This window comes from Ailuropoda melanoleuca, chromosome 2, assembly GCF_002007445.2.
Source record: "Ailuropoda melanoleuca isolate Jingjing chromosome 2, ASM200744v2, whole genome shotgun sequence".
In the NCBI taxonomy this organism is placed as follows: domain Eukaryota; kingdom Metazoa; phylum Chordata; class Mammalia; order Carnivora; family Ursidae; genus Ailuropoda; species Ailuropoda melanoleuca.
Window position 1 is genome coordinate 123,626,287 of NC_048219.1, and position 26,205 is coordinate 123,652,491.

At 40.8% G+C, this 26,205-nt stretch overlaps 1 protein-coding gene across 1 annotated transcript in view; it reads left to right on the forward strand.

The window, feature by feature from the left end:
* FMNL2 (formin like 2) overlaps nucleotides 1-26,205 on the forward strand; it is a 303,412-nt gene that overhangs the window by 214,296 nt on the left and 62,911 nt on the right. Inside the window, 3 exon segments of the mRNA XM_034654575.1 lie at nucleotides 2,517-2,600; nucleotides 5,665-5,817; nucleotides 24,725-24,833. Of these exon segments, the coding sequence (XP_034510466.1) occupies nucleotides 2,517-2,600; nucleotides 5,665-5,817; nucleotides 24,725-24,833 (346 nt within the window).

A 26,205-nucleotide genomic window follows, 5' to 3' on the forward strand; every position in this document is an offset into this window, starting at 1 on the left:
CTTCACTTTGAAAGTTGGTTTTAAGGCACTTAGGCTCAAAGTCAGCAAGTGAGGGTGGAGGAACCTCTGAGGGTGTTGAAGAAAGAGAAGCTAATAATAGTCTTTATCCCTCAATCAAAATATATGCACATTAGCATTTTGAGTCAAGAGAATTGTGGCTCTGATTGTACTTGGCTCTTTCCTTCCCTCCCTCCCTTCCTTCCCCCCCCCCTTTTTTTTAAATTTTCTAATCTGTGAGTCATTTGCCTCCTATTTACTTTGTGGCTAAACTTCCTGAGTTGGAGGTCCAGGAGGTGTCCCGGACCATCTCTACTTTTTAGAGGCCATGTGTCTGGGAAGTCAACCAGAAGGCATTACAATGGTGGTGGTTCTCAACTCCTACCCTGGAGTGTTTTTATGAGCCACTGGGATAGAAAACGTAAACCTGAGACTTCTCTGAAGAATCTGGAGCGGAGGGTGACTTTGCATTCTAAAATGAATACCACCGCACCCAGCCCCGGGGATTCCTGCTGCACACCTGGCACTGAGGGCCAGTTTCAGGGTGCAGCCAGAGCCCATAGGCTAGACCCACGGAGAAGCCTTAGAGGAGCTGTAAGAAGCTTGAGTTCCAAGAACAGCTAGTCAATGGATTTCCATAGTGAGTGCCAGCCTTTCTTTAGTCTCCTTCCAGTTATAAAAAGAAAATTTGATTTTTTTTTTTTTTTTTACTATTTCTAGGCTTCTAATTATTAGCACTTAAAAATGTCCAATGCCTCCTGAGATCTAGTTGTATAGGGAGAATAATTCAATCAACCGAAAGTACCCGAGGCAGATGGCCGGGAGCTGGTGTATGTGGTGGTTTGGAAGGGAAGCTTCAACAGCACCAGCTCTTGCGAGGCCCGAGGGGTGGTTCTTTGACTTGCCGCTCTAGGTCTCTCTTAAATTAAAGGTTATTTGCTTCCACGTGGCTGTGTTGGGTGCCTACATTTTGTGAAAGCCTGCCTGAGGCACCTCGGGGAAAATAAGCGTCTGCTTTGTTTGCTGCCTGCAGGGCTGGGTTTGCATCCTGAAGACACAGAACTACGAGAAAGAACGGAAAGAACGGGCTTGAGGATAAAATAAACGAAGAAACAAAAAAGTAAAAATAAAAAGGAAAAAGAGTCCCCAAAGAATTTTTAAAACCGGCATCCTGAGTCCACCAGACTTTTTTTTCTTCCTTTAAGACATAAATTTTAAGGGTTGCTCAGCCTTAAAGCTGACAATGCGATTGTCTGGCCCTTGTTCTAGTAACTTACAAGACTGACTTCCACAGTAGCTATTGTGTCCACAGCTGGTGGGCCTTTTTTTTTGCTTGGTGCTTATGGAGGAAGGCAACCAGTGTTGGAATGCATTTGGCTGATGTACCTCAAGTTCCATTTCTGTGATTGTAGCCAACCTTTTGACTTATTATCTGTTGAAGTTTCAAAACTAGAGAAGGTTTAATCAGGTATCATACATTCTTTGAAGAGGAATGCCCTGGAGGAAATCTGTAATGGGGGTAGCGGGTTTATCTTCAATACCTGTAGGTTCGGTTTGGCCAGTCCGCTTCATCTTTAGGATTATCATGAAGTGCAAATGGAAACGAGTAAAAATTCTCAGTGAACTGCATTCAAACCCACCATTCAAAGGCAAGGTGATACTATTTAAAATGACTTACCAAAAAAAAAGAAAGAAAGAAAGAAAGAAAACATGGTATGTCATGTCTTGGCTTTGCCAATGGTATGTGGTGCCTGCAAGTTTTTAAGAGGTTTTAACATTCATGGAAAAAATTAAGCAAATCATTATCCCTATTGAATTTCCAGGAGCCCCTAAACACTGGTTTCTCATTGGCTAGTTGAGTGTTTTCTATGGCTTGTGTTCCAAAAAGGAGTTGAATGTGGATTTGGAATCACGCCTGGATTTCAGTGCGTATGTCGTCACGTCCCAGGCCTGCCGCGTTCCCTGTGCAGTCTTGGCTCCGTTAACAGGCTGTGGGTCAGTTGTGGTGGAAAATGTACATTTAGCAAGTTCCTTTTTTAGAACACTTCTTACAGGTTATCTTAAGTCCCCTAAGTAGTAAAATAAATGCAAGGGAGGTGCATGGATACCTTTTGCCCCCTCTTCTTGCACATTGAAATGCTGTGGTTTTGGTAGTGGGTTTTGTTTGTTTGTTTGTTTTTACATTTTAGAGTGTGTGGAGTGGGGGAGCAGAGGGAGAGAGAGTCTTGGAGCAGACTCTGAGCTGAGCTGACACTGGCTCCATGCCAGGACCCTGAGATCCTGACCTGAACCCAAACCAAGAGTCAGATGCTTAACCGACTCCATCACCCTGGTGGCCCCCAAATGCTGTGGTTTTTTAGTTGCCCTCTGGAAAAGTTCCTACTAGGTGGAGTGTAGGCCTTCGTCTGTTACTCCCTTTCGGTGAATGTTTCTGGCAGAACAGTAACAGTGTTCACTGGGCTCTCTCATGGCAAAGCATGTGATGAACCTCTGTAATAATTGTCTTTATTTTTTAACAGATGGGTCAGAGAGTTTCTGAATGAAGAAAACAGAGGTCTTGATGTTCTAGTGGAATATCTATCATTTGCGCAGTACGCGGTGACGTAAGTAAAACTTGGCTCGTTGGCTTTTGAATTTCATGTGGTCACAGAAGATGGAAGTGAGTGGCAAAATTATATATATACCTCACCGAGGGAAGAAACCAGAAGCAGATGTGGTAAGGTTTAAGGAGGCTTGTTTCTATGCAAGTAACTAAAAGCAAATTATATCATCATTATTAGAAATGCTTTTAAGGCAGAAATAAAACAGGGGAGTAAAAATCACCCTTAGAGTAGAGTCCTTATTTTAAAAAGTGCTTTCTTTAGTGCTCAGGTTACAGATGTCCATATGGTAGAGTACCCTGGCAGTCACTGAAAGAGGTATATGGTAGATTAAGTGATAAAGCAAGACCCAGAAAAGTAACTTTCTTTTTGTTAAAAAAAAATTATGTATATGTATGTGAATATTTGTATGTGCTCGCAAATGCGGAGAAAATGATTGCAGATATACCAAATCTAGTGGGATTGGAAGGAGTAAACAAGAGACTTTCCTTTTCTACTTTATATGTATTCGTGTTGTTTTGACTTCCCCTTCGTAAAGTAAAGGGGGAAAATTGCAGCAGAGCAGGAAAGAAAATCAATTTACTTAACCTTGTTTTTTGTTAATTCATAAAATTTTCCCATTTGCTAGGCTTCTGGAAGGATTTACGGCAGAAATGAAAAGCGTACATTTGGATGAGACATTCTCTTCACATTTCCTTCTTTAGTCAAAGAGTATTGCGGTATCCACAGATTCTCTCCTTGCTCTCTCTCTCTCTCTCTCTCTCTCTCTCTCTCTCTCTCTCTCTCTCTCTCACACACACACACACACACACACACACACACACACACACACACACAGAGATTGAGGAAGTAATACTGTATTTTTAATTTGACCGGAAGACATTTGGGCCCAGGTGGTGCTTTTTCCCACCTCAATGCTTCTTTTAAAAGCAGTAACTTGTTTTTTCTATTGCATCACTCCAAAGAAGTTCTAAGATTTAACCAGATGTTATAATCCTTAGCACTTCCTTGAGAATTCATGAGGAGGAAGCTGTAATTACTCCTCGCTAGTGGATGTAGGAATTACAGTATAAACTGAAACTGGCTTGATCAGTTTCAGGTTTGATATCTCCTGTATATGGTATGGAATAGAGTAAGAAACACCAATTGAGAAGTTCTTATCTTTCTAAGAAATTGTCCTCTGAAATACAATCCTAGTTTTTATAGTGTCTTCTTCCAAAGGTTGTTTCTTATCTACGTCCATTGTGTCAAAAACTGCTAACCTTTCTTACACTTCATATTATATGACAAAACAATATTACCCTGCTGAATCATTTAAAATCTGGAGAAAGAGTTATGGAATTAAGGAAGAGCTAAGAGACTTCAGTTGTAGTGGAAAAGGATGGCATGCTGTGTATTAAATGTTTGCTGTGATTAACCTTTAACCTACATCACAGTAGAGCTTATGCACCCAGTTTTCCTAGATGTACCCTCACATAAGACCAATGGGAAAAGTAGGTGCTACCATGAGGGATTTCTAGGTGCGGTGTAAGATCAAACCCAGCAGAAGATAGGAACCCAGAGCTTTGGTTTCCTTCTTTTTTTTTTTTTTTTTTTGGACATTAGCTTTACATTCTCTGCTTATTTGTTTCGGTTTTGTGTTGCTTTATTTAGATAAATTATATGGAGAGACATCATTTATGTTCTTTCTTGAAACTAATGGGCTGAAAAATTTCATGCTGTCCCTTGGCTTGTGACCATTGCCTAGCCCAGGTAATGTGAACCAGCAGGCTCGTGCTTTGTTCCTAAAACAGGACACTTCACCGAAGTGTGTTTCCTTCTTCTGCTCTGTGAGGTGGGCGAGCCGAGAGGAGCATAAGCCCATGGGACAGCCTGAGGACATGAGGGCTTCAGGGTGACTTGGCGAGAGTGTCGATGACATGGGTGATCTTGGGGTGTTGCCTAGGCTTACCTTCTCCAGTATCAGTTGTAGGTTTCTATTTTTAGCATTTAAGGATGTGATTACTCAGTCCCACCTCTTTTCTGTTCAGGTCTGTGTCCTTCATCCAAAGGCGTGACAAAATTGCCAGATCCATTCACTGACAATCCGTCAGGGCCTGCCGCCTGGATTGGTATTTAATAGAGGGACAGCATTGCCTAGTTTACAGATGATGGTTCTAACAAAATATTTTATTTTGGCAATGGTACCCTTATAAAAAGTCATCCTTGTTCTTGCCAGTATGTTTTGTTACTGTCTCTTTTGCAATAGCTGCCCAAATCTTCCATCTGACATTAATTAGAGCTGCCTTCTGTTTATTCTCTGCCTGATTAGGTGTTGCTGGGTGGAACTAGAGGTAGAAACAATTGATAAAATAATTTTTTTTGAGAAGGCAGAGCTCCTGTCTTTGGGAGGGGAAAATGCATAGAACACAAAGGCCTGGCTGTTTAAAAATTTTGTGTTCCTAAAATTATAAAAGAATGAGTAACTTAACTTGCCATTTATTCTAACATGGTCAACATGAGTAATAACCTCAAAAAATGTCAGAGAAACACCAGTCCTGCTTTAAAGAGCACCACATTGAGAAGAGATTCCAAAATCAAAGCAAATCCATAACTTTGCAAGTAATGTATCACATATGGTTGGAAAAGTACACTTGCCAACACACTAGGAGAAAATGCTCAGTGAAAATTGATGGGTAGGAATAAATTAGTATAAGCCTACACATTGACTTGTTAAAGCAAAATGAAGACAGCTGTAAGATCCTTCCTTCCCCTTCCACCATGGCAGTGTTAGCCATTGGTAAGTTAGTAAGCCTTGTAGTAAAATACAAATAATAACATTACTATTTATTTTTTCCTGTTGTTTGACTCTTCTTTTGCCTTGCCTGGTGTTTGTCATTTTGGATTTTCAAAGTGAACTCTGAGTCTGTGTAAATTCTTTGGCGTTGCCTTTTCGGTTTCCTTTGTTTGCGAGGACTACCTGTCGTCGGGTGCGGACGCGTCATAGGAAGGAGCAGGTTACGCACATTCGTGTATTTGCGTGACCGTGCACTTTTAAGTCTTCAGTGGCATTTCTCTTTTGTTTTAGTTTTGATTTTGAAAGCGTGGAAAGCGCTGTGGAGAGCTCGGTGGACAAATCAAAGCCCTGGAGTAGGTCCATCGAGGATCTGCACAGAGGGAGCAACCTGCCCTCCCCCGTGGGCAACAGTGTGTCCCGCTCAGGAAGACATTCTGCGCTGCGGTGAGTTCCGTGAACCAGGAGGGAGGCACGTGCGATAGGCGGCGCTGGGACCGCAGAGCGCCTCGCTTCTGTTGCCGCTCCAGGGCTACGCACTGCTGTTCTGTCCACACGGCACTTGGTCGTCTCCAACGGTGCCAATGAGAGTTTCTTCAGGACTCATGGGATCATCACTTGGGCAATACTCTACAGCGTTAAGTAGTTTTCGGGAAACACCACACTTCATTCGGCGCAGGAAGAGAGTTCTGCTGCGGAATGATAGAACGCAGCGGACTCCAGAGACACGTTTTCAAAACCAGGGAGTTGCTGACTTCGTGATGTAGGCTCTGTTTTCTGGGTAGAGGCAGCACCTCTTGAGATTTGAGGATCTCAAGAATTCCTTATGGACTCTTCATACCGCCCCCCCCCCCTTCTTCCAGTGTAGCTCAGGGGTGTGTTCTGTGGGACGTGTTCTTAGAAGTGCAAAATGCCGTAGTGATCATTTTTATTAATTAAATGCTTTTAGGCAGTGTTCCTTTGGTTAGTTGTGCTCAGTTGTCAACCTTTTGTTTCCTCCTAAGGATTCCTTCTCTAGTCTTTTGTGGCTGAAACACCACCATGCTAAGGAAGGTTGGGTGCTGCCCGTCTGTATGACTAATGGGTGTAATATCACTGAGATTGTTTATTCACTTATACCTATAATCATTCACTGAAAAATATTGAGCTTCTGTTAACTTAGCAGGCACTGTACTTAGAGGTAAGGTGTATGGATGGGTAAATCAGAGCTCCTGCCTGTCAAAATAGAGATGACATCCAAAGCAGGTTCATAAATAGTCGAATAAAAATTTTATTAATTAGCCCCCCTTCCCCACTGTTGCTTATTCTTTGTAGCTTGAAAAACTTATGTCACTTACTTTAGGCTTGATCTGGCAAGTGGCTGTTGTTCCTGTCAGTGTTGAAGATCCCTGTGGGTATGGGTCATTCGTAGTAGGGTCTCTGTGTCAGATTGTAAACCAGTGAAAATGTGGCTTGCAGACTTTTCATATTATTAGTCTTTTAATTACCTCTTGTCCCTTTGACTTGGGTTTTGGTCCTAGAAAGCTAATATCTCAATAATGAAGTTCAGTTTTGCTGAAGGGTTTGACATTTGAATATGATGCTTCCAATCAACCATTCAGATTTTCCATGTTTGGATATGCCAAAAATATTAATGGGTTTTGAATGGTTTAATAATAATGAAGAGTAGTCCTTTGGTCCGTCTCGTGGTATTTGCAACAGGCCAAGAGCTATATAACTAGCTAGCCTGTGTCAACTTTACATGTGGACAAGGCTGATTTGGAAGTTGAAGAAAGGCCAGTCGTGCGTGAAGAATTCCCTTAATGACTTTGTATGTGAGTGGAAAGTCTTACATTAGTATAGATATAATTATATGTAAGAAATTTAATTGACAAAGCACATTTTAATTTGCTTTTTTAATCATTTCTTACCTGGAATGTATCACCTATTGGCCAACTACCACCTCAATAAGGATTCATTTTTCTGATTATTAATTTGTTAGGCCTAATTTTGAGTTACTGTTCATTGAGAGCACATTGTTTGTGGAGGAGTCAGTAAAATATGGGACTGTCTTTGATTCGAGGAGAGCTGTCGTCCTGTGCTCTAGAAGTCATGGTACAGGGACATCCGTGTCCAGCTTGACTTGCTTGACAGTTGGCTTGAGGTAGATCTCGCTAGAATTCATTTTAAATTGGAAAAATAGACTCAAAGTGTAGAGATAAACCTGATGGAAATGCTATTCTGAGAAACTCAGAAAGTAAATGACCTTTCCGGTTGGCAGTTGTGCTAGAAGATGACCAACTAAGAAACCAACATCACATTCTTCGGTCTTGTGTTTGAACGGTTTCAGGCTGAGGAACGGAACATGAGGATTTTCTTTGACTCTTCCTTCATGGTTCTAGTAATCCAAGAAAATCAATGTGGCAGTAACTTTCATGCCCCTATTGACCTGAAGCTTAGTCTTTTGTTTTTGTTTTTAAACAATGTATATCAGTGATAGTCCAGCTCATGTGATTCATGGGTTTGTGCCTGGATTCTAATTCTGTATTTGGTCATTTGACAGCATCTGTGACTTAAAAAAACAAAAGCAAAACAAACAAACAAAAAACGCCCCAGCAATCAGAAGTACAGGCATATGGTACATGTTGCTTTTCATATACCCAAAGATTGTTTACATTTTTTTTTCTCTTCCTCCTCCTCATTCTCTCCCCTTTTTTTCTCTGCTCCACACACTTCTTTCACTTTTTGCCTTTCTTTTTCTTGTCCTCCTGTTTCATTCTGCCATCTCCTAATTGTCTTTGCCTGCTCTACTTTGTCCTTTCTTATCCTCCTGTCTCCTCCTCCTCCGGTTCCATTCATTTCTTACACCACCACCAGACTGGTTTCTGTGCCTGAGTATCTTCAGTTCAAATGCCACCAGAGCTGCTTCTCCCCCTGTTGCCTCTGGAGCAGCGTCAGTTTACACACTGATGATGAGGCTTCAGACCGGCAAATCTCGTAAGTCACGGGTGAACATGATGCCCGCGAGAGCTCGTAGTGCATGGTGGCAGGGTGTCGCGACTGCTCCCCGTGTTATAATAGGATAACCTCATGGCTCACCATCACCTTGCACTGGGATAAAGCCCACGGCCTTTTCAACTTTGATGCACTCTGTTATCATATTATGATTCCTCAGTTTAAGAATTTGACCCTCTGAGGTGTATTGTATTCATGTTACAATTTTTTGGGAAAGCATAAAAGAGTATTAATTCATGTTCTGTAGCTTATTCTGGTAGCTTTGTTCGATGGGAATATGTCTTCTGTATCCAAAGGCAGATTTTAATTCCCTTGTCTTAATCTCCAGATAATAACGTAGGTTCAGTTATCTTATCCTCTATCACTTGGCAAAAAATGTTAGTTAAACTTGGAAGAGGAAATGAGATTTCAAGAAATTTAAAACCCTTAATAAATGGGGCTTGAGTAAAGAAAAAAACACCGTTTTTTAAAGAAAATTTTAGTGTTGATGCACACTGTCCTCTTTGTATTCAGACTTTATTTTTCAACTATTTAAAATGGATTAATAAGAATCTTAGGACATGACATTCATCTTTCATTATATCAGCTATTAGATTCTGCGTTACATGAATGTGTCAGCTTGGCCAGCGGTAAAAAGGCTGACACTGACGCAGTAGAGCTGGGCACTGTGTGGTCTTGTAAGCTTAGAGTCTAGTGTGCCTTCAGTTCAGGTGTCTGTTCACGTGGCTGTCGGTCTGGCTAAAGTCAGTGATGCTGTAGACGCAGGCGTGCACATGCTAGATTTTTGAAGACAAAGGTTGTATTCATTCAGATGTAAGAGAAAGTAATTTTTAATTTTTAAGAATGATTACTTCATGGGGCGCCTGGGTGGCATAGCGGTTAAGCGTCTGCCTTCGGCTCAGGGCGTGTTCCTGGTGTTCCGGGATCGAGCCCCACATCAGGCTCCTCCTCTGGGAGTCTGCTTCTTCCTCTCCCACTCCCCCTGCTTGTGTTCCCTCTCTCGCTGGCTGTCTCTATTTCTGTCGAATAAATAAATAAAATCTAAAAAAAAAAAAAAAGATTACTTCATGCCATTAGACTTAAATAAGGAGTGACATAGACAGTAAATAAATGTTTTGAATTTTTAAAAGAAATCCGTGGAGCACTATAAGCCTGGAGGAAGAGGTCAGATTTTTACTAGGACTTTGGGTGACAGCCAGAGTTGATGTTCGGGGTGAGGAAAGTGCTTCTGGTGGAAGTAGAGTGAAGAAGCATGAGATGAGCAAAAGCTTGCAGCAAAGGTCAGGCATGTGACCTGCCCTTTCTGGAACAGAAGCTTTGTGATGGGTAGAGAGTGGTTTAATGGAGAGATTGGATCATATACATCCAAAGCTGGAAAGGCCTTGAGGGTCACCCCGACTGACCCTTCCCGGGGTGATGAAGAAACCAACACCCACATTTCCTCTAAGATGTTAACTTCTATTAGTATTTATTCCTAAGATCCCCCAGAACAAATTTCACTGTTTTTCCTGGGATGATTATCTTAAAGGAATGACATTTCCTGAATAGCATCATTCTTTTGACCACCTCTGTCTTTAGTGAATTTACATGAAGAGATGAAGAGTTCAAATTTAGATCCTTGTTGATAAATATTTTCCCCCCCATGGGACTGATTTTTTAAAAATATTTAAAAATAGGCACAAAGATATAGATAACATTGATATAATTTTTATTGGGGAGGAAGACATTGAGTGTCTGCTCTGTGCCTGGCACTGTTCTACGGGCCTTTGGTGATTTACTGCTCCCAGTGGTTTTATGAGATAGTGACAACTGTTATCCCTGCAAAGAAACCGAGGTCTCTAGTGGTTAAGCAGCTTGCCTGGGATCAAACGGCGAGTGTAGGAGGCAGGATACGAAGTGAACTGGCCTGACTCCAACTTCCAAACCATGTTATCCTGCCTGTTTATGCACAGGATGATTTTTTTCTCCTTCAGTAAATAGCTTGTTGTAGCATCAGGGTGTCCACATGTCTCTATGGGAGTTGTACCCTACAGGAGGGGCTTTCACTGATCCTTCTCAGAGGATGGGCCTTTTTCTACTTCACACAAAGACCCCAGAGGCACTAGTGGAGACCCTGATCAGGGTGCTGGTCGGTTTAGCTGATCAATGTAGCTATTACAAAACAAGTTAACACAGAAACAGGAAAAAGTGTTTCCTAAACAAATGACACGAGTAAGACAAAAAGTTCTGTATTTATACAATTTCATTGTCACCTATTTGCAGATGGGGAGGCAATGAAAGGGAAGTTTATCAAATGAAAAAAGTGACTTTTTTTTTTTAACCAAAGAGGAGATTATGAATGAGGTTTCCTCAAATTTTTGTTTTTATGATGTTTTAGAACTGACCAAAAATACATGTAGTATATACCTGAGAATCAGGGAGAGGCCATATAATAACCTTGAATTTTGGAGTTTGGTGTTTATCCGGTAGGCAGTGGAATGGGAAATCACAGGAGGTGGTTGGTCTTTTCAGGTGTGTCGGATCTAGTGAATGTCCTGGATGTTGATTGGAGGAAAAGATTGCTGTTGCTTGGGCCTATGCAGACAGTACATAAAAAAACATAGAGCAAAGGCCAAGTATGAAGATGTTCCGGAATTGACTTGGTGGTCATAGTGGTAAAGAGAAAATTTTGTGTATGACTGATTAGAAGAGAAATAGAATCATTAGTAGAAATAGCAAAGATGGAATCTGGAAGGGATCTCGGATGTGATGAGTTGGATGCAGTCTGTCGATGAGGCACTGAGCTAAGACCTTACACTTGAAGGAGTTACCTCATTCCTGCAGACAGATTTCCATGTGCATTATGGCCCATACAGTTGATTAGGCTTTAGTGCAATAGATACTTGTGTTCACAGCAGTTTTCCTGATTTTATTTAGATTTACGGGAACACCACCTCTGTACCAGTTTGCTTGTAAAGTAAGAGGTATTCTAGAAGAGTGGATCTCTCAGAAGCTCTTCTGAGTTCTTTTATTTCAACAGTAGCATTTTACCTTCACTTTTAATTGTTGGGGGAAGAAAATCATGTAACCTCTTAACTGTAAGCCACTGTAGTATGAGATTAAAAAAAAAAATTTCTGGGGCGCCTGGGTGGCGCAGTCATTAAGCATCTGCCTTTGGCTCAGAGCGTCATCCCAGTGTTCTGGGATGGAGCCCCACATCTCCTCCGCTAAGAGCCTCCTATTTCTCTCCCACTCCCCCTGCTTGTGTTCCCTCTCTCGCTGGCTGTCTCTCTCTCTGCCAAATAAATAAATAAAATCTTTAAAAAAAAATCTCTGAACTGTATAGTTGGAAGCTAAAGCACTTTTAACTTTGATTCACAGCAAGGAGAACTCAGTTCTGTTCGTTTTCCAGTTTATATAAGTTAGGGATATAATTTCTAATATCACTGTTCTGTATTCTCTTCCCTCTTCTGCCCCTGAGTTATACAAAATCAACTCAGATCTTTTATAGCCTTCGTTATTGAGAGTTGTAATCTATACTTTGTTCTACATGCGTTCCTTTTTCTTAACTCCATGTATTCGAACTTCACATATGGAAAGACACTAAAAAATCTAAGCTATTTCCATAGAGTCCAACTTAAAGGGAGAAAAAACTACAAAGAAAAATAAGTAAAAAAAATTATTCTTAAAACTTGAGTTCTCTGTGTTCATCAGATTAGATGGCAGATACTGACTGAAATTTTCATTAACAGTGAATTTAGAAAGAGAGAAAAGGAAAGAATACGGTAAAAAAGTAAGGTAAAAAGGTAACAAACAAACAAATGGCAAGAGTAAAGGAGTAGAAGAAAAAAGAATGAGGAGACAATCATCACAGGAAACACCGGAATATTATTTCTGTGGGAAGAGTGATGGTGAAGAAACTCCTTAACCTGATAGACTTTTGTCCTGAAGATCTGAGGTTCCAGAAAGTGCAGTCATTATCTATAAAATAAAGACTCTCTAAATTTGCAGACTCTGTAAAAATAATCTGCAACTACAGGCTTTCAGTTTTACTTTTCAGCACATTTTGAAAGCAGAAACAACTGAAGGTGTTAGGTTGTTGTGTTTCAGATTTTTGTATTTCTTTATTTGAAGTTGTAAAAAGAGAAAACTGTACTTGGGTTAAGAGTGTACATTTCGACTTTTCAGCTAGGAGCTTGTTTTAATGGCCCTGCTAGTGAAAATGGTGACAGCTTCAATTATGGCTTGTGGTGCACCTTACAGGCAGATTTGTCAAGCATTTCCCATTACGAGAAACACTGATTTCACTTGTTCTGCCTCTTCTTTGGGTCTTTTCTACAATGGAAGACCAGCTGAGAGAGGCTCTGATATGGAAGTCATCTGGCCAATGCTTTGTTGGGGGTCTGTCGCACAGGTACTCTGATGGGTAGAGATGATAGGCTCTGGGACCTGACTCCTGTGTTAGGAGATTAAATTAATTCCTGTAAAGAACTTGGCTCATTAGTGAGCAGTCAGTCAATGTTAACCATTAGGATTGAGAGAAAAATTAAAGATGACTTTGGAACTTCCAACAGCTGTGTTCCAGTGCCTTCATCAGTAAGACTTATCACATACAGAAAGATCCATAAACTATTTGTATATGATCCGTGCCTGATAAAGGACACATCATGAAATGTTTTGGGAGGGATTCAAGGATTATTAGCCCCATTTTACAGATGTGGAAGCCAAGGCTCAGAGAAGTTACCCATACCTGGTGATAGAGCCAGGATTTAGAATCTGTCTTCTGACTTTTGTGTCAGGTGTCTTTATGATTTGATTGAGAAAACATGCGTATATCTGTGTGTGATCCTAACCAAAACCAAAGTACGGAGCTTTAGAGGCTAGAGTGAATGATAAGACCTAGGGGAGATTCATGATGTGGTCTGGCTGTAGAGGAGCAGTGAGTAAGACCGAGGAGCAGTGAGTAAGACATGTGGGAGGGGGAAGGAAGGAGAGTGTTATGAGCAGTGGCTCAGTGGTAAGACCACATGGTTTGTTTAGGAAACAATGAATAGAGGAGTCTGGCTGGAAGCAGTTTAGAGCCAGTTTATGTAATATTTTGAAGGCCAGGGCAAGGAATTGTCATTTGAGCTCATTGGCAATGATCTGTCAAACGTTTGTGAAAAGAGGGGGTAATTTGGGATAAACATAGAAATATTTCTATTTAAAGGTCACGGGAGATAGATGGTTTCCCTGAACACTCCTCACATAGGGATATATACAGGCTAACTAGCAACTCAACAGCAAATGCCTTTGTCAAAGGGAATATAATGAAAACTCAGAAAACTCAGACAAATACTGGCTCTCCATTCATCTGATGGATTGGCACCCTGTTTGTTCACTTATTCCGTTCACAACGTATATATGGAAATCTTTTGATTCACAGGTTCTGTTCTAGTTGTTAGCTGGTCCTGTGATGGGAAATGTAGACAAATGGAAAATTTCAGTAACTAATAAAAAAGGCTCATTACGAGGTTTGTGTCTCTCTCAGTCTCTGTCTCCCTCTGCCCTCCTCATCCTTTGTTTCCTTTCCCTCTCTCTCTCTCTACCTCCACTTTGAACTCTCAGGATTCAACCCTTTCAGCTCTGTTTCTTTTGGCTGTGGAGACCATCAAAGTGCTTGCTTCATTTTTTTCAGCATCGTATATTTTATGAGTTTAATTGATAGAAGAAATATGCCTAAGTGATGTCATGTCTGAAGGGTAACAGAGGAAACCTAAAACTCCAAATCTTGGTAAAGTTATATTAAGCCCAGGCCTTGGAACCATAAAAGACTAGTAAAATTATGCCAAATTATGTGACATACGCAGTTGGCGTTGCCTCCCAGTTGAATTGAACCCTTACCCTAGCTTCCAAGAAAGTTCTAATTACTATTCTTTATGGATAGGTAGATATTAGTTAGATATCTGAATAGTTAGATTGTTTGAAAATACTTTTTGTAAGAGAAAAAATATACCTTTTTTCTGTTGCCATTAGGACTTTGATATTACAAACTTCACACATATTGGCAAGAAAGGTCTACGGACTTTCGAAAAACATTTTTTTGCCAGGCTCTGGGAGAGTCTCCTTTAGGTCAGTTCAGGAAACACTCATTCAAGGTTCTGCAATAATATATTGTCTGTGGGTAGTACAAGGTCACAGGGAGAGGCAGGCATGTACACAACCCACTCACAAGAGGATGTCAATGTCTGGAAATAAGTATATGTTGTTAAAACAATAGATCGCTGATCGGACTTATTTCAGTGGAAGCAGCAGCTTCCATATTGGTGTTTACTAAGAGGTTGGTGCTTTGCAGTGTAGATCTCTGAACACATCCATTGTTGATCACATCTAGCTTCTGTTCGGAAGTAGTGTTCTTTTTGCTGTTCTTCCAGAATTATAATGGACATGCTACGTATCCTTCATTCTTATGTTTATCACCTATTCTTTTTAATATACCCCTCTAATTTTTTTTTAAACATTTGTTTATTTTAGAGATGGGGAGGCACAGGGAGAGGGAGAGAGAGTCTTAAGCAGACCCCGTGCTAAGCGCAGAGGCTGACGCAGGGCTCGATCTCAGGACCCTGAGGTCATGACCTGAGCTGAAACCAAGAGTGGGACACTTAACCGACTGTGCCACCCAGGCACCCCATCTCCTTTTATTTTTTCATTGTGGTAAGAACACCTCACATGAGATCTTACCCTCTTAAATTTTTAAGTGTACAGTACGGTATTGGTAACTATCGGCACAGTGTTGTATAACACATCTCTAGAACCTATTCATCTTGTATAACAGAACCTTTATACCCATTGATTAACAATTCCCAGTGTCCCCCTCCACTCAGCCTCTGGCAACCACCATTCTATCCTCTGCTTCTAAGAGTTGGACTGTTGTAGATACCTTTAAATAGGATTGTACAGCATTTGTCCTTCTGGGCCTGGCTTATTTCACTTAGCAGGACATTCTCATGGTTCATCCATATTGGTACACATTGCAGGATTTCCTTTTTTTAAAGACTAAATAATATTCCATTGGATATATGTACGTTTCCTTTTCACTTTTTATTTTTATATCGTTTATTTTTTTTTTAAGATTTTATTGTCAGAGAAAAAGTGAGTGAGCACAAGCAGGGGGAGGGCAGGCAGAGGCAGAGGGAGAAGCAGACCCCCCACGGAGCAGGGAGCCTGATGCGGGACTCGATCCCAGGACCCTGGGATCATGACCTGAGCCAAAGGCAGGCACTTAATGGACTAAGCCACCCAGGCGTCCTGATATTGTTTAAAATTTTTAAAAAATTATAAGAAGAGTACAATGATCCCCCTTACATTCTTTAAACAGATTCAAAAATTCACATTTTGTCCATTTACTTTACACATTTACTTTATAAACAGACCTGCTTTCTAACCATTTGAAAGCAGGTTACAGAATTGTGCCCTTTTACACCTAATTTTTGTGTAGATTTCCTAAGATAAGGACACACTCTTACATAACCATGGTACAATCATCAAAATAAGAATGTTTTAATATTGACCCTGTTTCTTAGTCCAGTCTGAGAGTTTCATCGGTTATCCCAGTGTCTTCCATTTCACTTTTTTTTTTTCCCAAACTCTGTCTGGGATACAATGCAAGCTTCATTTATTGGGTTTAGTAGTTGTGTCTGTGAAGTGTCCTTTAACTTGGAACAGTTCCTCATCCTTTCTTTATCTTCCATGACTTAATATTGTGTGTGTGTGTGTGTGAATATGTAATATTTTATTTTTTATTGAGCTATAATTGTGTAATGTGTAAGTTTTAGATGTACAACCTGTTGATTTGAAAAATCCGTACATTGCCGTATGATTACCACGATAGCATTAGCTAATACCTTGGCCATGTCACATAATTACTATTTCTTCATTTAGCCACAGTTTCTTCATCCATTCATCTGTTGCTGGACATTTAGATTGCTCTCACATCTTGACTGTTACAAATAATGCTGCAGTGAATACAGGTGTGCAGATATCTCTTTGAGATTTTGATTTCAATTCTTTTGGATAAATATCCAGTAGTGAGCTTGCTGGATCATATTCTAGTTCTATTTTTATTTTTTTGAGGCACTCCATACTTCTTTCCATAGTGTCTGTAGATTTTATATTCCCCCTCAACAGTGCATAAGGGTTTCAATTTCTCCACATCATTGCCAACACTTGTTATCTCTTGTTTTTTTGATAATAGCCATCCCGAAAGCAGTGAGGTGATATGTCACATTGTGGTTTTGATTTGCATTTCCCTGATGATTAGTGATGTTGAACATCTTCTTAGACACCATCAGTCATTTGTATATCATCTTTGGAGAAATGTCCATTCAGGTCATTTACCTATTCTCTAATTGGGTTTTTGTTTCGTTTTTGTTTTTGTCTGGTTTTGCTGTTGAGTAGTGGAGTTCCTTTTATGCTTTGGGTATTAATGGTTTTGGTTTGCAAATATTTTCTTCTATTTTATAGGTTACCTTTTTACTCTGTTTCCTTTCTGTGCAGAAGCTTTTTAGTTTGATATAGTCCAACTTTTCTGTTATATTCCTAACCATGAGGAACTAGTTTAAAATTACTATAGCTTCCTTTTTAAGCCCTCTTACAATGAGTAGGGGTTTAAGGACACCACAACATGACTCTAACCAGGACCCTAACAAGCATTACATGTACTTCAGGCTACCAACACATGCCTGGCAAGAAAAATTCCTGTGTATCTAATCTGCAGTCAAGCAGATTCCAAGACAACTGCTTCCCTGGGTTTTTTGTTTTTTGTTTTGTTTTTTTTGCTGGCCCTGCCATTCTTTTTTTCTGGAGGCAAACATTCTGGTTTGACTTGCCTTGGTATTTCTTACTAGAATAAGTCAATGTGTTGGAGCTCATGCATCAGTCATTCCAAAGGGCTTTTCAAATGCACACCTTTCCCTGTGCACCTGCTGCTGGTGCACCACTTATCAGCTGCTTCTCACCAAGTTCATTGCTGCGCGTGAAGGAGTGGCTCAGATGGCAGGTGTCACCGTAGTACTGAACGGGACATGTTTTGTATAGGTTTCTTAAAAGATATTTGTAGAAATTGCTTGGTTTTGTATGCCTATTACTCACACTAGCTTTGACTTATAACTTTATTATTTCATGTGCATATAACTGCTGGTGCATACAATGAATACAAGTGCTTAGAGTCACTTCTGTTTGATTTTGATCTCTGCTCAGTTTTGTAATCTGTTTCCATATTCACAGAATTTTGTGAATTCTCATTGGCAGTTCCTCCAAGACAGTGTCTCATCTTCAAATGCTAGGGTAACATTTTAGTTTTAGTTCAGTGCTTGACAGAATAGAAGACAGTTCTCAAAGTTGATGAAGAGGGTCTGAGAAATTTGGTGGTGTTAGTTTCCCTACAAGGTTTTGGTCAAAATGACCTCTCAAAAGACAGGATTTCCTTCAAATTCTTGAGACCTCAAAAAAAAAAAAATCCCTAAATATTCATCTCCCATTTTTCCTCCCTACAAATGGCAGACACTCCCACGATTGGACTCAGGGCTGTTATCTGCCTCGGGGAAACCATCTTTTGCATCCAGGCATCCAGAGCTCCAAAGCTGTGCTTGCTCGAAGTGGGGAAAAATGGTTCTCAGGACAGCCAGCATTTAGGTTCTGTGCTCCAGGGTTCCCAGCATTAGTTCACAGTCCCTCCGTTAAATAGTTGATTCCCTTAGTTTTTCCTCTGGAATCTGAGGGAGTTCTCTCCAAGCCTCATGTCTCCGGGAAGCTGCCCTGAGTCACCAGAGAGACCTAATTGTTTCAGGACCTCATTAGACCTCCCATTAACTTAAAGGAATAGTGACACATATTCAGAATGACTTCATTGGGCAGAAAATGGTCTCTAAATGTCTGATAAGGAGGTCAGTGAGAAAGAGGGAGTAAGGATTCTTGGAATGCTGTCATCCATAAAAACAATGAGGAAATGGGCAAAATATGCCAGAATCAACTATTTCAGAATTCTAGAAATTAGCTGGTCTTGCAGCAATCTGGGGAGCATTTATTTAGGAAAAACGAATGAATCTCGGTAGGAACAGCTGGCCTTGTGGCATTTCATTTGCCCTGTTCCCCTCCCTCCCTCTCTAGTTCCACAGTAGCCTTGAAAACCAGTAGCTCCATAATCACAGGGAAAACCATCAGCCTGGCAGCCAGCAGAGGGGCAGAATGGAAATGAAGTTCTTTCCAGGCCTCTTTTCCTCCTCCTCCTTGATTAAGCTATGATGTACTGTGAGGTTTGAGAACTAGTGAAGAAGCCAGTTTTAAGCCTCTGTTAAGGGAACATACACCATTAACTGTTGACAGAATCTGGGATCACTCAAAACCGATTACACGGGGCAGGAGTGTGGCTCCTTTGCCGTGGTTATCCGTAGAAGACCCGGAGACACTAGTGCTGCCTCTCACTGGGGCCTTTTAAATATACCACAGTGAGCCAGTCTTCAGTCTGGCTCTGCTCAAATAGTCTCTGTTTTATATGCAGTTTCATAATAACTTCAGGAAGGAAATATTGTAGCAATTGGTTTCACTCTGTATACTTCTGTAATGGTCCATGTGCCAAGTTTATTGGATTACCACGGAAGCACCCATCCCTCCTGCTGAGTCACCCACTTCATCCCTTGTAAAGCTCAGGTCTTTGTGGAAAGTCTTTTCAAGTAGCTAACGTAGGATGATCAGTGCTTGTGAAAGGGGAACACGGGTCAGCCTGAAGGCCGCGGCGTGGAGCGGGATGCAGGCTGCTTCATCTGCCCGCCCTTTCAACTACAGTATATTGAACCTTGTTTACACGTGTCAACATGATTATGCAGCAGCACCTGAGCACTTGGTTGCGATGACTACTTTTGAGCTGTTTGAGTTTTTGATTGGTCACTGATGATTGCTGTGATTTTCCAGGCCAGCCTTAAGGGCATCAGTATAACTCACACATTTGGTGGAGTTTTGTGGCACTCATTACTTACCTTCATCCTTTGCCTGTGGCAACTGTTAATCATTGTATCCAGCCTCCTTCTTGATGTCCAGGTGGACATTTGCAGCACCAGGGAAGAAGTTGTTTTTTTTTTTTCCCCCCAGAGTCCAGTTTTTCTGATGATACTCGGTTCTTTTGTTACATGTGTTGTGGAATCTGGCCTCATCACAGAAATGCTACCCCTTTATGAGGGTAGAGCAGGACCAGCTTTCCACCTAAGAGGACTTTTGGGAAATATTCTGCAGGGTGGCTGAAGTGGAAGAGACATTATGATCACACCCTTAGTTAGCCCTCTGTCTTTAGGAGCGTCTAAACCTACATCATCTACAAGTGTTTGTTTCTACGCAGCTTTTTTCCCTTTATTTGGAAAGTAACACACATTCACTGTAGAAGACTTAAAATCAGACAAAAATGATGAATCCAAGGATCACAAGAGATGGGTATGTTTTAAATCTACATTGGTAATAGTTCACTTTCAGTTGTCATGCTGCCTTTATAAGACTCACCCCACAATTTGTCTATCCCTTTTAGATTTACTTCTTGAATCAGAACCCTATTTAAAAACAACTTTCATATGCCTAAAGAACCTTACTAGGAATAGGTCTGTATTAAGTCAGTCGAATCTGGCTTGATTGAGAAAAGGTTGACGCTATGGGGATTTTAAGTACGATATTTTGCAGAAAAAAAATGTTCTCCTTTGAGATGTGACTGTCCTCACCCCACCATACCCTGCTGCACAGGTGTGTGTCCTGCTGAATTTATTTTGTACACGATGTGCATGCAGCGGAAGGCGGGGCTGGGGTTGGAGCGTGGGCAAAGCACATTTCGTACGGGGGGCTATCAATATGCTTACCTCTTGCTTCCTAAAATAAGGGGCGAGCCCTCAAAAGCAGAAGCAGCATCTTCTGTTATCTTTCGTTTTCCCTTAACACGAAGTAGGGTTTAGTATAAACAGGGGTTGCTTAATAAAACCAGCTTTGGAGCTTAAACACGAGTTTTAGTTTGATTTCCTGTGGCTGATGGAGAACACCAGAGGCTAATACTTTTATTTTTAGGTTCTTATTTAAGTTCCAGCTAGTTAACATACAGTGTGACATTATTTCCGTGCGCAGTATAGCGATTGCACACTTACATACATCACCCAGTGCTTGTCACAACACACGTGTACTGCTTCAGCGAGGCCCGTGCTTTTAGATGGCTCGCCTCGTCCAGGTGTCCGTGTTGTGGTTAAGTGGATCCAGGAAATTGTTAGTCTTAACACTTGGTATTTTAGGGTCCTTTTAAGGGGCTCTATTCAAACCAGTTATACAGGGACATGTTTTTTCGGTACTCCAATACATTGGAGCTGAATTCAGAACTATCCAAAAGAAAAAAAAAAAAGGTGATAAGTTACTCAGTTGATAATTAAAGCACATACACCAAATATCTAATTAAATAGATTGTCACATTCCACAATGTGCTTGTTGAAGAGTAGATGAATGTACATGCTAACCCATGGCACAGTCCCTAAAATCAAGCCAAAGAGATTTAATGTGATCCTAAATTAAGTTAATATGTGCAAATATTTATGTTTGCAGAGGTAAAGAGTTGTGACCTCTCTCAGGGTGTATTTACTTAATGAGAGAAAATTGTTTTAGAATAAGAATTCCAAAATATGGAGCAAAATTTCCCATTAAATTAAAAAACACCCTTCACTTTTCTGATAAGTGATACAGGATAAAGATTGAAAAAAACAAAACAAAACCCAAAACTGCTTACCCGCGCCTGGGTGGCTCAGTCGGTTAAGCGTCTGACTCTTGTTTTTGTATCAGGTCATGATCTCAGGGTCGTGAGATCTATGAGCCCTGCCTCAGGTTCCGTACTCAGTGTGGAATCTGCTTGTCCCTCTCCCTCTCTGTCCCTCTCCCTTTCTCCTCTCTCTCTCTCTTTCACTCAAAATGAATAAATAAAATATTAAAAAAAAAAACCAAAAACCAAACTGCTTACCAAGTGCATTGACCACTGTGTTCTGAGAAAGATGCCCAGATGCTGCTGTTCTTAGCTAACTGAGCCTTGACCCCGCCTGGTGAAAGAATTTCTGGGGGTGGGGGAATGACACCCATATAGACCCAGTGCTGTCAAGATGACGGACGTGAACATTTGACAAAGAACTTGCCAGCACAGATGGCTGTAGGCAGTAGCTTTTTTCACATGATAACCTGACAGATTGTCAATGAGTTGCAACTTGTAAAAAGAGACTGCTCTGAATCCTTATTGAGGACACTTGGAGTCTTATCTCTTACTTTTTACCTGCTGTGTGGTTGTAATTTCTTTGGGCTTCAATTTGCTGATCTGTGTCAGGAAAGGTTGTTAGAAATGATACCACAGATCTGCTTTGGCTATCAATGCTGATTTTTGGTTATTGGTTGTAGTGGCGTTTTTTATTTTTATTTATTTTATTTTTTAAGATTTATTTGTAAGAGCACAAGCAGGGGGAGGGGCAGGCAGAGGGAGAAGCAGGCTCCCCACTGAGCAGGGAGCCCAATGTGGAGCTCAATCTCAGGACCCTGAGATCATGACCTGAGCTGAAGGCAGACACTTAAATGACTGAGCCACCCAGGCATCTCGGTAGTGGTGTGTTTTAAAATCTATTGTGATGCTATGATTTTGAATACAAGTTCAAATGTTGCCTTTAATTCTCCATTTTTGTATAAACACAAAAATAGGAAAAACAAATTTAGATTAAATATCATACACATTAGAGAAAAAGCTTATTTTTTTAAGCATAGACTATCAATAAATACGCATTGTTTTTATTTATTGACATATATTTTTAAGTTCCTTAAATATTGATAAGTATTCATGTGCATTTTAAGTGTTGATCCAAAATGTTTATTTGAGATTACCCACCTACTACAATAAATAGAAACCTTTTGTGTGACTAAGTAATTAGAATGTTATAATTAATCCGTTGTTGCTAGTTTCTACAACTACTGCAAGTAATGACAAAAACATTTCCGCTTTTTAGAGTCTTACTACAATCCCGAAGCTGAAGGACTGGATTGAGAAGTGAAAGGAGGGAGCCTGCTGTGTTAGTTCACCTCTCTTAGGAAACACATTAATGTGTATGTTGGGTCTCTTTGGCAGAATCATTAAGATGTATGCAGAAGGGATGAAGAAATCTGCAGCTGTGGAGACCCGACCTATCCCTCTTCCCTCCATCTTCTGCAGTCATTGCTGCCCCTGAATATGATTTAGCAATAAGGACAGTTGGTTCGCTTGAAAACCACCTTTTTTCTTTTTTGAACTTAATCATAGATAACTTCGTTTTCTTTGGTAGCCTCTGCTTTCAATGAAAAGTGCCATTAAAGAAATACAAAACAGGTTAGAATAAATTAAGAAAGAGGAGGGCAAAGAATTTCTGATACAGAGAAGAAGCCCACAGACGTTGGGGTCACGTTGGCTGGGTGGTTGCTGTTTGAAGAGGCACCCGTCTCTGAGAGACCTCCATGAAGCGTGTTAGCAGACATGCTCGGGCTGGGGCTGTGGCGAAGTGACTTGTTTTAGAGTGGTGTTTTAGATCCGAATTTGTTTCCTTAACTTTGTTTTTGCATTCAGGGCTGAATTAGGCCACTTCCATTGCTGCAGTTTTATTTCCAAGTGTGAATAAGGCAGGAAGTCTTTGAATAAAGCATTCTTCTTCCTCCTCCTCTTCCTCCTCTTCCTCCTCCTCTTCTTCCTCCTCCTCCTCTTCCTCCTCCTCCTCCTCTTCCTCCTCTTCCTCCTCCTCTTCCTCCTCCTCTTCCTCCTCCTCTTCCTCCTCTTCCTCCTCCTCTTCCTCCTCCTCCTCCTCTTCCTCCTCTTCCTCTTCCTCCTCCTCCTCTTCCTCCTCTTATTGCTCCCCCTCCCCCTCTTCTTCTTCCTTCTTTTGGTTATAGTAAACTATTTGTATTATAGAAGTAAGTTTTTCTAATTATAGGAAAATAAGAACGTAGATGTGAACAAAAAAGAAAAATCTACAATCACGTCCCCTGAGATAACTACTATGTAATTTATTGACTTTCTATCATATTTTCTTGTAGCTATTTTTCCTTAATACATGTGTCTATGCATATTCATGTAAAACAGACATCATGACACACATCATTTGGTTAAAAAACAATAAAGCATTCTCCTTGAGACTAGCATAAGCAAACTAAGTTTTATACATTCAGGTATATGGAGGCAAGTGACATATTGAAGTGCTTTTCACAAATATATTTAGCTCATTCGTAGGCTTATGTGAAAAAATCATCTTCTGTTTGATAGTTTTTGAGTAGAAAATGAGTTAAAAGGGCTGCTTGGCGAAACAGTTTCAGACAAACCTGTCAATTCAGTTTTCAACTCTTTGCAACTGTGGGGCTTTCGAAAGTGGTTAACATTAATCAGAACTTCCTTTAAATTCTTTAATTAGTTCAAGAAGAAGGAAGGCCTGTGGCTTGTATATCATTTCTGTCATTGATGTTATAGGAGAGTAGTTGACAACTTTTCAAATTGGCTTTTAGTTTGGGCTTGGAGTTGCAGGGAAAACTGCACTTGGAGGCACTTAGTTACTGCTCCTGTGGGACCTCTTGGTGATGTTAGCTTGTCTCCTAGCACCATGTTGACCTTGTCGCTTCCTAACTGTGTGCACGCTCTGGGAACTCTCCAGACGGGAGAACTAAGGCTGAGCAATGTGGGGTCTCTAGAACGAGTCTGAACATGGAAACCCCTTCACCCTGTGAAATACAGCCTATTTCCACCTCAGTTTCAGCTTCCACACCGGGCTGTAGGTGAGGGATCAGGCGGAGGGGGCATTTGCATACTGTGGAGGTCTGTCATCACAGGCTGATGTCAAAGTTGCTAACATATGACCTTGCCTGGGCTTAAACTCCTGGTGGGGACTCCTGCGAGCAGTAATGGGAAGGTGCGGTTAAACTGGGGTCAGAGGATTCGAGGTCTACGTATAAATGAAGCTTCACCCCTTCTCTTGTGTGCAAACGCAGTCTGCAAGCATGTTGTTTCCGATCGCCTCTGCAGCTCCAGCTTGGCTTCCTGGTTAGGAGCCCGGGGTTGTTGATGAATCTCGTGTACAGTCTGATGTGTTGTGTGCTGTGAGTGAAGTTGAGTGGCATTGTCCGTAGCACCTGGCTTGACGAGACGATGACCAGTGCACAGAATTGTGTAGGCCTTGCAGTCCACAGAAGTAGCTTCATGGTGACGGGTTTGATGGTGGTGGTCTCAACCTGTAATCTTCATGTAGGTGCAGTTAAACGTAGGGAACGGTTCCCATTTTTTAAGTGCATGTGCCTATGCTGAGAAGGTAATCTATAGTTTTATTGAAGTTTCCCTTTTTATTTGTAGATATAATACTTTGCCAAGCAGAAGAACCCTGAAAAATTCAAGATTAGTGAGTAAGAAAGATGACGTACATGTCTGTATCATGTGTTTACGTGCCATCATGAATTACCAGGTATGTTTGTGTTCTGATTCCTTAATAAAAAAATCTGAATTCGTCAGATTCAGATCTTGTCCTCTTTGGTTTCTTAGTGTGATTTCTATTTGAAGTAAATACCAGGATTTAATGTGATTCTACTAAAAAAGAAAGGGTCTGGTTCATTTTAATGCTCAAGAATTAACTCAGTGCCAGTGTATTTTAATTAGCATTTATACTCTGTGATATAATTAGAGGGAGATATTTTCCCCCTACAGTCATAAACTTGTTTAGATTATTGGGTAAATGTTTGTGACCATTAAAGACAGAGTAAGCTGCTCGTTGTGGGAGATAATGGAACATTTAGAACATTAGGAGTGAATAGACTCTCACATTGGTCAGTGGTTCTCAAAGGGTTGTATGGTAAAAAAGGTAAGAAGTTATAATTACAGTCTGTTGGACTTAGTGGTTCTTTTTTTATTTTTAACAATTTTATTTATTTTATTTGAGAGAGAGAGAGCACAGGAGTGGGGGGGGGGAGTTGGGCAGAGGGAGAAGCAGATTCCTTGCTGTGGGCAGGGAGCCTGACTCGGAGCTCAATCCCAGGACCCCAAGATTATGACCTGAGCTGAAGGCAGACACTTAACTGACTGAGCCACCTGGGCACCCCTGGCCTTAGTGGTTCTTACTCTTTATAAGAAGTACCTGGAGGCTTCTTGCTTAAAGGGCAGATTCCTCCTGTAGGTGATTTTGATGCGGGTGAGCCCCATCATAACAGGGAGAGGGACAGCTTAATGTGTGAGTTTTATGAACTCCAGCAACAAAGTCAAAGTTGGGGCCTGGAGTATCTAGGGTGAACTGACAGGATCCAAGGTAGATAAATGGGACCAGGGGTAAGAATCGAAAAAACCTAATTCAAATATAAGAATAGGATTTGGTATCCATGTATAGGGATGCTGAAGGTGGGTCCAAGCGGAAGTGGAAAATAAGTGTATAGGTAGAAAGGGTATAGGGTCAAACCCAACATAAGGGTGCTGAATTGAATTTGAGAAGGGGAGTGTACATTTTGTCTTCTTTCAGTCAGTATTTTTTGAGCATTGCCAGATAGACCCTGTTCTAGGCAGAGGGAATATGGCATTAATAAATAAATCCCCCAGGGAACTTACTCTCTAATGAGGGGAGACAGATGATAAATAACTTGAGAAAACATATGGTGTTCCAGATAATAATGATGGGGAAATGAAACAAAAGCTAACACTTTAAAAAAACAAATTCAAAAAATAAAACTAGCACTTACAGAGTGTCTCCTACTAGGACCAGCACTTTTAAGCCTGTTTACTTAATTTAAAGCTCATAACAGTCCTACAAGATTGGTAGTGTTACTCTCCCCAGTTTACTGATGAGGAAACTG